Raw genomic sequence first — 14133 nt, 5'->3', positions numbered from 1 at the left:
TCACGTTTTAAACCACTATGCAAAGTTAATTTCTGGGCCACTTTTATGTGTAATGAAAAGTTAGTTCAAACGGTCATTTTAAAATTCAACGAGAAAAATGCAAGTTTCGAAATCCTAAAGAACGAGGAAATAGTTAAATAAGATTCTAATCCGTAAGCAGATATTCATGGTTCTTATACATTGGACCAAAAATTAAAACGAGAAAAAAAAGTTTCGATAAAATATGTATGTTTGTAAATAAATGGTAGATAAAAACTAGTAATAATAACGGCTTGACATTTTTTTCACCTTTTAATGCTCTAGACCACCAATTTTTTTGACGCGGCTAAAAGTCTCCTAAAAATAAAAAAAAATATGTGATATGAATTGTACTTGAAGCAAGTTCACACTTATAGTTGGATTCTATTCTATACGTAGACAAAAGACAACAAAATAAGGTGTTTGAATATAAGGTAAAATAAGATATAAAGTACAAATTAAAATTCGAAACGTACCTTATATCGAAGTTTGCCTGTACTATAAATTCTACGAATTCTGCATTTTTTTAAAGTTCGATGAGATCTAATAAATTTTTACTATTTAACTAGTTAACTCTGGGAATTTTATGAATGGTATAGTTTCTACAAGATGCTTGAATTACACTGTTCGACAGAAGAGAAAAATATATGCGGCCCCAGAGCTGAAAGTTGTTGTCTTAGAAAGAATGTAGATTTTTAGCCATTCCTGTGAATTGTGGAGTTTAACCATTCCTGTGAGTAATTTTGCATTGTAGCTGCTCGCCAGGTTCGTCGCTTTAACGCTTTATTTACTTTATTTACTTTATTTACGCTTTAACGCTCTGAAAAAGTTTTCCGTTCTTGGTGTACCGAAATTCACAGGAATGCTATAATATCTCATTTTTTCCAGTTTGAGCTCTAGGGCCAAAACTATGTTTACCTTTGTTCAATACTTCTCAAGATTCTTCATTGAAGCCAACTGGTTTGCCTAAAATTTTGAATTGACGAAAATAAATCCCAATTGCGTTCGCACGTCTCTATTAAGAAGAGTTGTCATCGAACAACACTATTTCTTCTATCTTGAAAAAAGCAAGATTTAGGAAAAATTCTGATTGTCAATGCTAAGCGCTTACAAATAGGAGGTTTCCAACTGACAACTCAATAAAAAGCTATCACGAATCAATAAGGAAAGTTTTCTTTTTAAAAAACACGTTGGATCAGTAATTTGCTTCTACTTATTGTCATTGATGTTTTTATGTTTCCTGAACATTCAAGTATTTTTTTTTTGCTTATTAACAAGAAAGTTTGAGTGGTGAGTTAGTGAAATTGAGGAGAAATATTACGGTACATCTATAATTAGAAGAGAAAAAGTCTAATCTACGTAGAGGAGTTGGAAGTAACAACGATAGAAATCAAGAATGAGACAGAGCTTAGTTGAAATGTCTTGATCTTCGATATGTTGAAAACACAGTTTCCTACTCAGTAGATTAAAAGTGCTCTGTCGCATTCCCATCATAGAATCATCTAAAGATCAATCGGAAGAAAGAGTATACAATCGATATGCCGTGCTTGTACTTGATTTAGGAGAGTATTATCACCACCAAATCGTCTAATCTATTTTGTTCGTGTTGGTTGCCCCGTTGAAATCGGAAGCAATCGCTTTAGCGTTTTTACCGTTCTTGCTGAGATACACATTAAAGTAGAAGAAGTACTTTTGCTTCTCGGCGTCACTCATCTGCATCAAATCCTGGGCGGTGTCGGAACAAGCTCGAACCACAACTTCACACTTAGCAGGTTTCGGGCAGACAGGGCACTTGTTTTCGTCCAGTTCGGCGGCATCGTTCTGGCTGAAATGATCGTCACCTTCGTCCTCGCCTGGTTTAGCTGTTGCCGGTAACGGAGTTGTGGGAGGATCGCGACAGTGGAAATACCAGGTGATTGGGTAGGCGTTCATTCGGGATCCGAAGCTTATGTAGTGTACATCGATGACCGGATGTTCATCCACCACCGAGAGGATTGGTTTGGCCAAACCGTCGATCTGTACGGTTATCATTCCCTTGCGGGTGATTTTGATGTGTATTTGAAAATGTTCCGCCGGAAAGAAGTTGAAGGAGTGGCTGTGGTGAGCCGACATGCGGAGCGTTTCCTTGTAGATGACGGTGTAAACATTACTGATACGGATTTCGTAGGTTTTTTCGTAGTCCGGGTGCTGCATGGAGCGATTACTGGTGGAAAGTAGTAGGGCAATCTCCTCTTGCATATTGGACAGCTGAACGTACAAAACAAAATCAACTACGACCTTATCCGACCGGTTGTTACCCAAAGCGTCGATTTCGAAATATTCCTCATACTGGCTGGTAATGATTGTGTGATGATCACAATAACCGGGAACTGAAAGAAACCAATTACTCTGTTAATTTTGTGTTTCAAACATTAATACGAAAACTTACTGTCGATAGTCATCCCTGCAGGAATCAGACCCAATAGACCAATCCATAGCATTAGCTCAATTAATTTCATTTTTGCAGCCATCTAAAAGAAATAAAACAAAGAAGTGGAGAATTAATAAAAACAATTTTATTTCTACATTTTCAGATGCGACTGAAAAGTAACGATTTAGCGTTATCGCTACTGTTACAGCTCATCTACAGATGCAGCGTTGTGCTGGGGCATGGCCGGCTGATGGAGCCACCGGCTCGAAATGCGATGTGGCGTTTCGGGTTTCCAAACCCTGTAAACTACAACGATAACGAACTCTTCTGCGGTGGGTACGCCGTCCAGTGGGAACAGAACCAGGGGAACTGTGGCGTGTGCGGGGATGCATACAACCTGAGAATTCCCCGGCCGCACGAGGCAGGGGGTGAATACGGGAAGGGTATAATCTCTAGACGGTACTTCGCGGGCCAGGAGATTGACGTGGAGATCGAACTGACGGCCAACCACATGGGACGATTCGAGCTGTTCTTGTGCCCGAACAACAATCCGTACTACGAGGCTACCCAGGAATGCTTCGATCGTTATCCGCTGTTTCTGACCGGTACGAATGAGGTGCGTTACACGATACCACCTGAGGCGGGGAAGAAGGAAATCTTCCGGTATCGGGTGAAGTTGCCGCGCTTCGTCACCTGTACGCAGTGTGTCCTACAGTGGACGTATTATACCGGCAATATGTGGGGTCGGTGCGACAACGGAACGGAAGCTGTTGGATGTGGGAAACCGGAAACGTTTAGAAATTGTGCTGACATCAGTATAGTATCGATTACGGGCGGTATACCGCCGTTATTCGTGGAGAGCAAAAATCCCTTCTTGTTGTACTACAGGGACTATCGGGCACCGGAGTCGGACAATGTGTTCCCGCTTATTATTCGGTAAGTAGTTTGAGGAGTTGTACTCATTTTCCGCTCTGATTGTTTATTAGTTAGCATCATTTTTCAATATTGTTCCTTCTCTTTTTTATTACTTATAAAATATTCGTTTGTTTTTCAAGGCTAATGATTGTGATATTATTTTGTAGATTGGAAGTTGTTATTTGTTTTACATAATTTTTTCTTTTTGTTTTATTACTTTCCTCTATTGTGTTGAGATCTCTGCTCTAACCACTTCAAATTTGGGGCGTTAAAAACTACATGGTTCGGAATTTCTTCAACAAAAAAAGGGTCTTTGCATGCCTGAACCGATGCAGGTATTGTTGGAAGCAACCATGACTGGACAGAAACTGTTTCAGGTGGAAGTTCTCCTCACCATGTTTTTAACTCATCCTCATATAGCGATCCGGAATACGACGGTGCATCCAACAGCCATTTGCCGTCGCATCTCAATCTTGTTCCTATTCGACCATTGACTTTGGTCTTAGCATCTTTCGAACTCCTTTGGTGCCTCTACGGTAGAACCACTCTTTGTCCTCCGGCAGGGTAATGTCGCATACTGCCTCCAACGAGATTGTTCGGTACGCACTCACAACTCGAATGGCCATGAGCCTGAACGCACTGTACAGTTCCATTTAATTCCTCTTAGTCTCTAACACCCCAAGCCAGAGTGGATCTCCATATCACAGTATCGAAGTTGATACACTAGCCAGTAAACATCGCATACTACTGCTAGGGCACCAGCTTTTTGGCATGATTCGTGTTGATGGCCTTTGTTGCCTTCTTGTAGGCACAATCGACGTAACCATTAAAGTTCAGTCGATCGTCGATCATCACTCCTAGATATCTGAGCGCACGCTTCGAGAGTATGGCGTGCTCGTCGATTCTATCCGATTGTATCCGCTTGACCACTTTACAGTTGCTAACCATTAGCACCGTTTTGTGATGTGCTACCTTCAGCTTTACTTCAGTTTTCGTTGGTCTCGGTGTTAGTGTACGGGACATTGCGGGGCTAGCGCTACGGATCTACTGACACTAACGGTCTTCTCCCGAACCTACGACGACTGGCTTGTTAGGCCAGCATCGTACTTCGGGACCAGCTGGGAGAGCTTTGGTCTCGGTAGCCAGCATTCAAACCTCTTCCAGAGACTCACCTATCATGTATACTACCATATCATCTGCAAAACTAGCAATCACCACCCCTTTGGGCAGCTGCAGTGTCAGGACTCCATTATACATTCCGTTCCTGGACCGAGAATCGAACCTTACGAAACTGCCTCTCCGCATCTGTTTGGCTGCCTTCTCGGTTATCTCACGCCCTGTATCGATAGCCTCAACTGGAGACTTACCTTTCCAAAATTCGAATTGCATTAAAGCTGACGCTCATACGCATTCTGATAGGACGGCCCGCCTTCGTATCAAACCGAAGGGCTTCTACAAAAGGATTCTTATTAAATGCCTTCGTCTTCCACTTTCGATCGCAAAATCTTGTACTATGTACTACTACGGGGTTCTGCTAACCGATGCAGTATCGAATCGCTGCGATGTGTGTGTGTCTGGTGTATGTTTTTTTTCCAAGTGGCGAGGAAATCACAGACACTTGAGAACTCAGCCTGTGCGGGACCCAGCAAAACGCCTCAGTCTCCAGCCCTAATCTTTCAGGGACGACGGTTAAGTATTACGTCGGGCATTGGCTTTTATGCTTGATGCACCCCCTTAATTCCTATAACCTCCTAGCTAACTACCTGGAGACCCTCTGGTGTGTTCGTGGTTGACCAGTTCAAAATGCGACGTGCTCAGTAGTCTCTATCGTATTCACGCACTCGAGACACAAAGGGACTTCAAGGGTCACCTTCAGGTATCTCGTATGTCCCTTGTGTTACGTTGGTCGAAGGATCTTGTGTCCTCCTTAATGGTGATGCTAATAGGTATAATAACAGACAGTACTCAGATTGGATCGTATGACACTATACGATACGTACACGCAAACCTGAGGCACATGACGCTGTAGGTAACTTCCAGTTCACCACGGTAACTGTTAGTACCTAGAGCTCTAGACTAAAATGGACAAAACCACGCTTGCTGCCATACGCCGCTGTGGTATTGGACATCATACGAGCCAGTGCATACGAAATAGTGCTGCATTCAGTCTTCTACGATTTTGAAAGAAAGTACTGCTTTCAGCTCGGCCTCTGTTATGGCCTCACCATGGAATTCTAAAGTTATGTCGTCCATGAAGCCAAAAATCACCACTCCGGGAGAGAGCTTCAGTTTCAACACGCCATCATACATAGCATTTCACAGCTCCGGTCTCAGGATAGAACCTTGCGGTACTCCTGCGGTGACTGGGACGCATTTCTGACTATCGTTTGAGTTGTAAACGAATTTGCGATTCTGCGATTTGCACATCGGGCGTGACGGTTGCGCTATAGCGAATGTCCCTCCTTTTACGTTGGAGTGCTTTCTCGGCTGTCGTAGTGATAGAGAGAATAGCATCCACCATACAGTGACTTCTGCGTAGACCAAACAGGTTGCTTGATAGACCGTTTCCACCTTTCGTGAATCTCACCAGTCTATTGAGGATAATCCTCTCAAGCACCTTGCCCACCGTGTCTAGCAGACGGATTGGCCTATATGGCAATGGGTCATTCGGAGGTTTCCTGGCCTTCGGCAGCAGGAACAGTTTCTGTCGCTTTCACTTATCCGGGAAGAGGTAATTATCATTTAGCATTTTTGCATGGCCGCCCTGAACAACCCGGGGGCTACCTTTATGGCCGTTTTAATGGCCAGATCAAGGATTCCATCTAGTCCCGGTGCCTTGCTCACGTTCAACAAGTTTGCGACATCACAAAGTTCCTCATTCGTAACCATTACCGCCTCTGCACAGCTGCCGTCACTCACAATTTGAGGTAGTTCGATAACCGGAGGCCAGGGACTTTGATCGTAGTGTGGAAATATTCTCTTAGTGATCCGCAACAACATCGCTGGTGATTATTCGGCTGGTGCCGTCCCTCCTCCAATGTACCGGTCTGGGCCAATGTTTCGTTTCTCGGTTGCCTAATCCTAGGCATCGTGGCGTCGTACCCCCGCGACAGTATAGCAATTAGTTGATGAGCCCTCGGGTAGGGACTCTCCACCTTCTTGTTCTCTTCTAATTGCTTCCCCAAATACATCAGCATCAAAGTGCGGAGTCTTCTAGCCTCGAATGGTTGGAGTATTGACTCTACCTGTCGCTAGCCGCCTCACGTTGTGATCTACATTAAATCGCACCGACTTGTGGTCGCTATTAGTGTGACCGTCATCTCCCCTCTAGATCTCGTGATCAGTTCCGGGCTGCAGAACGTCCCAGCTATAATCAACTTTCAACCGTTTCTGATGTAGGTGCACTTATCGCCGATGTTAGCCAGATCCAAGTTGAGCTTCGCCAAACCTTCCAACAGGATCTTCGGACTCGTACAGCGACCACCCCACTCGACAGCTCAAGCGTTAAAGCCACAATTCCATCAACATTTGGTCGACCATCTGGGTGAACCCTTTGATAGACCAACGTGGCCAAGCATTGAAACTGCAGTACAATACTCCGACCACTTTATCAACAACGTCAATCTTTATCAATCAACAACTGGGTGAGCGCCCCAACTTGCACACCCTCGCCAAGCACCTTTTGGGCTACCATTTTATAGCTAGAACCCATCCTGTATGCCTCTTTGCGGAATCCTAAGATTGTCTCAGCGGTACGAGACAGACGGACTGCTTAACATCTGCAACGAAGTCTTTGAGCTGGGCATCACCTCTCATATCCTTCAATACTTCAGCGTACTTAGTCCTAGCAATCTTGAGGATGAGTGAGGGAAGTGTAGGGTAAGGTTACCCTTATGCGGCTACCCTTACGCGGCCCTACCTTTCATGATTGTCTCATTTTTCCCCGCTTACTGTTTACTACGGTAATCTATTGACCGTTACCTGTAGCTTTGCTTTTCTCTTCCGTGTGCTGCGTTGGCCCAGTTGACGAGCCAGCCCCTAGGCTTAGCTCTATCAACCGTCTTTTGGTGCTCGCGGAAGTGGTGTCTCCCGGAGACTGCCTTGTTCTCTTTGCGTCCTCGGCTCTCCTCAAGGTTTCAGCAAATTGCTTCCTTGCTTCGTTGATGCAGATTCGTAGCAACAGAAGACTCTGTAATAAGTTTTTCGATATGTTGCTACGTTCGTCCGTGAACTTGAGTACATATCTCCTCAAGTTGGACAGGCAGAGTTTCCACGTTCGGGAGCGTATTCATCTGGTTTTCTACCGTTGCAAAGCACCGTAATAAGGCACTCGTCGTTTGTTTCGCCCTAGGCGTACTCATCTTTTCACCAACTTTACCATCTCCGGTTGGTGTCGCGTTAGGCGTATTCTTCCAAGGCTTGTCAGGTCTGACGGGACGTTTGCTACATCGCCGTTTTGAGCCGTTGTCATACGACTTTACTAACTAAGAGAGCTCGGTGCAGGTTCCAGCCCTACGTCGTGGTATAGGAACGAGTACCGACTCATTTCCTCAACTATGCGACCAGTCCCAATGAGCGGGTTAATGCCTTTGAGTGATGGGAGCGGCTCTGGACAGTCCCGCTGCTGGTACGAGACTGTTCTTTTGGTATCAGTGAACACACATCTCGGCGTTCGCCAAGCGCTGGCTCGTGGGGGCATGCAGCTCTGTGTGCGTTTGTGTCTGTCTGGTTGTGTGGGTTTGTGTGTAAATGTGTGTTTAATGTGTTTTCTTATCGTTTTTGATTTTTTGATATTTTAATATAGTTTTTAACACACCTTTGTGTTTTATTAAAAATTAGTTTTTTCGGTATTTTTTGTAATATTTTAGACATTTTTTTATATATTAATAATGTTTATTATTATTTCTAAAAAACGTATTTTTTTATCTTCTTCCTATTCACTCAAAAATAAAAAACAAGTAATTCCTGATATTTGGCAGACTATTTCAAAAAAATTTGTGCATTTTAACCGTTTTAGTTCGTAAATTCGGCAGCGTCTGCTACACTATTTAAAACCACAAATAAGGAAGATGTCTGTCTTGCAATCGTGAAAAAAAATTGCTCAACTTAATCAAACACCACATTGAAGTCTATGACAGCTGGAACTGATGATCTGTCAACATTTGGTCCGTTCTTTTTCCACAACTTTTTCCTTTGCCTTAAGTCCCCTCTTCATGATTGCCCAGTATTTCTCAATAGGGCGGAACCGGGGGCAATTGGGTACTTTAGAGCAATGCGGAACAAACTGGATTCCTTTCTCTGCATGCAATTCTCGAACGACTTTGCAGTAATGACAGCTCACCGAATTTTGCCAGAACATCACGGGACGATGGTGGTTTCAAATGAACGTTAAAATTCTTTTTTGGAGACACTTTTTTTGGTTCACAGTTCCGATGTCATTGTCTCATTTATACTGATCAATGCTCGCTGAAACCGTCCCACTGGTGACATGAGATCTATAAAAAAGGTTATTTTTGTGTCTAAATGATTGAAAGTAGTGAAAAAACGAGAAAACTACTTTGGTGAGTTCATATTGAGTAACCCATTTGGGTACTAAGCGGTTAAACGGTTTTTAGAAAAGTTGAATTTTGAGCAATTCCTAATCTTTTCGTTGATTTATTTCTCTTGAATTTGTCATTAAACTCCCTACAACCAGTATGTCGTTTGAAACAGGAATGATAGAGCTGAAGTAGTTAAAAATTGGCCGCCATCTTGGATCTCGCCACCATCTTGAATTTTATTAGATAAACGTGTTTTTCAGCTAGTTTGCAACCACCGATTTTGAATTTTTCACCACCATTGGAGAACTGAGAAAAAATGCTTTAAGAAACATTCAGAAGATTAGGTGAGCATTGAGTTTACCTTGCCATTCAGATTACTTTTCGATATCGAGCTTCAAACTGTTCAACGCATAACGCGCGGCCAACATCAAATCAACGCAATATACCGAGCCTGTAGTGTGCGTATGATGTGGATAGTCAGTCACCCACGCATCGCTATTTCTGAATGGCCTTTAATCAATTGGCTGAATTTCGCCAGGTAGGAAACCAACACTTTTCGTCGATAAGAATTAGCTAAAGATAAAAAAAGTGATGATTTAACTCTTACTTTATTTACGCTGGTATGCACGTGAAGCAAACCTTGTCCAGATTCCTCAGGATATACTTGGATCCTACCATACTTTGGGATATATTTCCTAGGTTTGTTGATAGTAGTTTTATGAATGAAAACAACAGTATGTAACAATAGCAAAAATAACATCTCAGATTAATTTGTTTCATTTTCAAGCACGCGGAAACTGTACTCCGTACCGGGAGCTAAACTTTGTTTTAGCAAAAAAGTAGTCGAAGAGCTTGCTTAAAAATTACGTAACGCTCAATGGGCAGAGCAGCTGGTCTCGAGGTACGATGCTGGCCTAACAAGCCAGTTGTCGTAGGTTCGAGTCTCGGCTCGGGAGAGACTGCTAGTGTTAGTAGGATCGTAGCGCTGGCCCCGCAATTGTCCTGCACACTTAACAGTTGGCTGCGAAGTCTGTGTATAATAAACAGAAGGTCGAGTTCCGAATCGGAATGTAGCACCAAGGCTTTTGCTTTTTTAGGAAGAGATGGAGTGTGAAACTGTTTCATTTATAGAAATGAACAATGTAAACAAAGTGAAAAGGAATCAAAAATACGATATTTTGCTTTACGTAATTTGTGGACAGACCCAAAGTCAGTAGCAACAATCAAACAACTGAGTAATATACTGCCGTAATCTCGCAGACTGACGTAAGCGCCAAAGTGGCCGATTTGTGTTTTTTGTGATTAAACGATAGAAGACACCAAATCGGACCTATAGGCACCGAAATTTTATCAAACCTGTAAAAAATAGCGTCATTTATTGACGAAAACGAAATGACGTAACCACCATTTCTGCTCAACGTGACGTAAATCCAACCCAACTATGTTGTTAATCAAGCAAATTGAATCAAATTTGGTATGTAAAAGATTTTGGGAGCAGGAAATATTTCTATGATGTTACGACACCTCTCTCTTCTCTGCAAGAGGAGGGGTTCCGTACAAATGAAACACATATTTTGAACAATTTTTCCGGCAAACAGCCTCAAATGATCGAAATGATGCCCAGGAGCCAAGAATTGCCCCCAGAGACTATTTTGAATTCTAAGATGGCAACTTCTGGTTTCTGAACAACAGATCAAAATGGCCAAAGAACACCCAATATGACAAATTCCGGAGCCAGAATGATACCAAGAGGCCAGATATTGTGTTTTGGAATCCAAGTTAACGACTTCTGCTCTCTGGAGAACATACCAAAATTATCGAATTCCACTCAATATGGCTATTTCCGTAATCGTAATGATGCACAGAAGCCTACAATCGACCCTAGAAAAGGTGATGATATCAAGGTAGTTGACAAGTGAGTGTACCTAGGCTAACTGGTGATTACCGAGAATGACATCAGCAGAGAAAGTCGTCGAGGTTCTATGGCAGGAAATCGTACCCTTTTAATTGACTCTAAAGGACGCTCTACCCAAATAAAATTCACCGCGGCACGAAGTTTACCATCTACAAAACATTGATCATACTATAGCCCTCTAAGGCCACGAAGCTTGGTCCATGTTCGTGGACAATTGAAGCGTACTTGTGATTTTCGTACGGAAGAAGTGCGGAAAATGGCAGAGGCCACGAACGCTACTATATATTTGAATATATATCCATTTCCGAGAACGTATAATCGAATCGCGACTGTTTGACTGGTTATGAAAACAGAATCTTTGTTAGTGACTTGTCGCATACTAGGTACAATGGACGTACGTCAACCGGTTGTAGAAACAGGGAACTTACTTCAGTTAATAAACCTTTTTCCACCAATCATACGTTCGACAATGTTTTGTGATTATATTAATGCATTATGTACAGAACAGATTGTTGAAATTCGTCCTAAAACTTATTATACAAACGTTTTTGGAAAAAGCTTCGTACTGAAAATTTTACTCGCTGTCGCATACGTCAGTCTGCGAGATTACGGCAGTATACACTACACACAGAGACACATCACAGGCTTAGCATATTACGTTGATTTCATATTGGCCGCGCGTTTTGCGTTGACCTGTTCGAAGCTCGATTTCAAAAAGTGATCTGAACGGCAAGGTAAACTCAATGCTCACCTAATTTTTTGAATGTATCTTAAAGCATTTTTTCTCAGCTTTCCAATGGTGGTATCTAAGTTAAAATGGGTGGTTGTGAACTTACTGAAAAACACCTTTTTCTAATAAAATCCAAGATGACGGCCTATTTTTTCCTACTTCAAATAAAGACCTCATGTCCAAATGGCAGTCAGCAAAGTGAGAGTCGTCTGAATCGCCTAAAAACGCAACAATCAGCTGGTATTTTTTAGGAATCGCAAGGCATAAACTTGTCGACTTCCTTGAGCATAGTAAAACGATCCATAAATAATACTACCTTGAAATTATGGCAAAACGGCCGCATATGGCAAAAAAGTACTCTTTCACTAAGACAACACTCTTGTTCATTCTGCTCAGAAAACGACTGATAATTTGAAGGAAATGCGTTTCAAGTTGGTTCATTTCTCTTCGTTTTCATCAGTATGCATAGCCAGGTTTCCAGTTGATTTGAAAAATTATCCGAACTTGAGAGTTTGAAACAAATATTGCAATATTTTTAAAGAATAATTTAAAGCACGCCGATAGACGCTACCGCCGCTGAAACCGATTGAAACCAATGGCATGACTGTCGCCGCCGAATTTTTGTATATTTTTCTTTAAAATTTCTTTTTGGCTTACGGTGTTTTTTCAGAGAAAAAATTACTTGATACATAAAACCAATCAAACACACCGTTGCAGCGTTGCAGTTCGTTATGTTTTTTTTAGAAAATTTCAACTGGCATTTTTCCTAGATCAGATAACCATCAATGTTAAGCTAGCCTTGAGCAGTTGTCATAAAAAAAAAGATTAAAAAAATTCTGAAAGACAAAGTAGCTGTCTACAACTATTCCGAAGCGTCACAAACTAATCGCTTTGGCTGTAAAAATTTTAAAAACCATCAATACCATTTTTGCCTTCCTTCACGCACCACAGTCGTCAACATCGGAATTACCGCCTGAAAAGCGATAGGATCAATCACGGCACGTTGTTTCACATGGAGCAGCATTTCTGTAAACTTTTTTTTTAACTCTCGATGCGCTTAAGAGAAAAGTAACTTGTAATTTCGCAGTAATTTTACATTGTGTACATTAATTATCGCTTGAAAAACAACATTAATATTCTTAGAACGCACAGAGAGGAAATATCCCTACTGAATAGTATTTGACCGCTCTAGGCTGATTTCTGGTATCGAAAACCGTCGTCATGGATTTCATCACCCGAAGCAATTTATGTACACCATCATTAACTCACAGTTTATGTAAATATGTAGTCCTCTACAAGTTAAGCGAATATGTATTTGGCTCAGTAAAACATAAAATGTATCGTGCCGTGGCAAATAAATTATTTTAAACCTAGTTTAGCGAATTAGCGATTAGCGTTTCAAAAATCAAACTGCTAGCGACGCTGAAATAGCGAATTAGCAGAATGGTGCCCACACTGCCAACCACTTATTATCATCGATAATACTTGTCGCCTTTCTACTAGAAAGATATTGCAATCATTATGAAAATCGAAATCACTATTGAAACCAAATCATCAAATACTTTTGCTTGTCATAATATATTACCTTTTTCAAGCAGTAATGGCTCACAATAAAATTGAAATCTGCGATATGAAACTGCAAAAATAAACGTCGATTCCACGATTTTTGGCTTCTTGTTCTACGAACTACGGTGGAACTTCCAAACGTCGAGATTTGTTGCAGGTTTATAAGTGATCCACAACTATGTTCTCCTATTTTCTTGTTCGAAATGATTGAAAGAGAAGTAATAAAATTCTGTTTTTGCCGCTCATTTAAAAAAAAGTACAGCAACCGGAAAGCACCTCAACCGAAAATGCTCTCTCAACTGTTTTGAGCTGCATTGGGATTTGAAACTTGAATTCAAGAATTCATGACGATATTAAAATATGCAAGGCCCTGCAGTGTGCAGCTTCAAACAAAAAAATTGTTAGGTGCAATTTTCAGTTATCTAGAAAAAATCCACAACCATGTATAGCAATCCTGCTTAGAATAAATATACATTCACAGTATCAGATCGAACAGAGCTCTAGAAAATTCGCTTAGCAGTGCCAATCGTTACAAGTAACAGAACCAACAAACCTTTTTATTAACTTTGCTATCAACCCGCTCTGCAGTGTCTCTCTGACCGCAACTTTTCCGCTTCCAAGTTCAAATCCACCACTTATCCTTTAAAGCACACCCAAAAAAGCAGTGTCCGATAGCTTGGAGTTTTTCGTGAAGTACACAGCTTTAACACAATTAACTTCGTTGTTTTTATATTCACTGACTGACAAATTTGATGAAATTTCCCGGCGCACTGTTGTATCACGTGCTATGCTGTTTGATATCGAGTTAGCAGTAGGTACGATAGTCCACTGCATATTTCGGTGCGGTATGGCAGCAAAAAACAGATTGGCCCCGATGGAGGCGAGCGTCCGAGCGGAAAGCCGAAAAGGACGACTCCGAAAAGCTTCGAACGGTATCAGTGGTGATTTCGGGCTACGCCGAAATGCTAACCACCGGAAGGCCGAGAATGTGTACTAACACCCGATCTTTTTCATGTCCTGCGGCGGGTTGGTGTTGGGC

At 41.8% G+C, this 14133-nt stretch overlaps 2 protein-coding genes across 7 annotated transcripts in view; one reads left to right on the top strand and one right to left on the bottom strand.

Annotated features, from left to right (window-relative positions):
• LOC129733826 (uncharacterized) overlaps positions 1-14133 on the top strand; it is a 154881-nt gene that overhangs the window by 139489 nt on the left and 1259 nt on the right. For all 6 annotated transcript variants that reach the window (XM_055695349.1, XM_055695346.1, XM_055695350.1 and 3 more), the window contains one exon: positions 2592-3364. In XM_055695349.1, coding sequence (XP_055551324.1) covers positions 2592-3364 — 773 coding nt within the window. The remainder of the gene's footprint in view (positions 1-2591; positions 3365-14133) is intronic.
• Positions 536-13999, bottom strand: LOC129733828 (uncharacterized). The gene is made up of 3 exons (XM_055695353.1): positions 13648-13999; positions 2447-2528; positions 536-2387 (listed from the first exon to the last, which is right to left on the bottom strand). Exons 2-3 carry the CDS (start codon positions 2526-2528, stop codon positions 1606-1608), a joined length of 864 nt encoding a protein of 287 aa, XP_055551328.1. The 5' UTR covers positions 13648-13999; the 3' UTR covers positions 536-1605.

Source organism: Wyeomyia smithii, chromosome 1 (assembly GCF_029784165.1).
Source record: "Wyeomyia smithii strain HCP4-BCI-WySm-NY-G18 chromosome 1, ASM2978416v1, whole genome shotgun sequence".
NCBI classification, from domain to species: Eukaryota; Metazoa; Arthropoda; class Insecta; order Diptera; family Culicidae; genus Wyeomyia; species Wyeomyia smithii.
The sequence above is the reverse complement of the archived record's forward strand: the minus strand, read 5'-3'. Positions and strand labels throughout refer to the sequence as shown.

Coding starts and splice junctions, on each gene's coding strand:
- LOC129733828 (XM_055695353.1), bottom strand. CDS start 2,528: ATGGCTGCAAAAATGAAATTAATTGAGCTAATGCTATGGATTGGTCTA. Junction 2,388..2,446: donor TGCAGGGATGACTATCGACA/GTAAGTTTTCGT, acceptor GGTTTCTTTCAG/TTCCCGGTTATTGTGATCAT.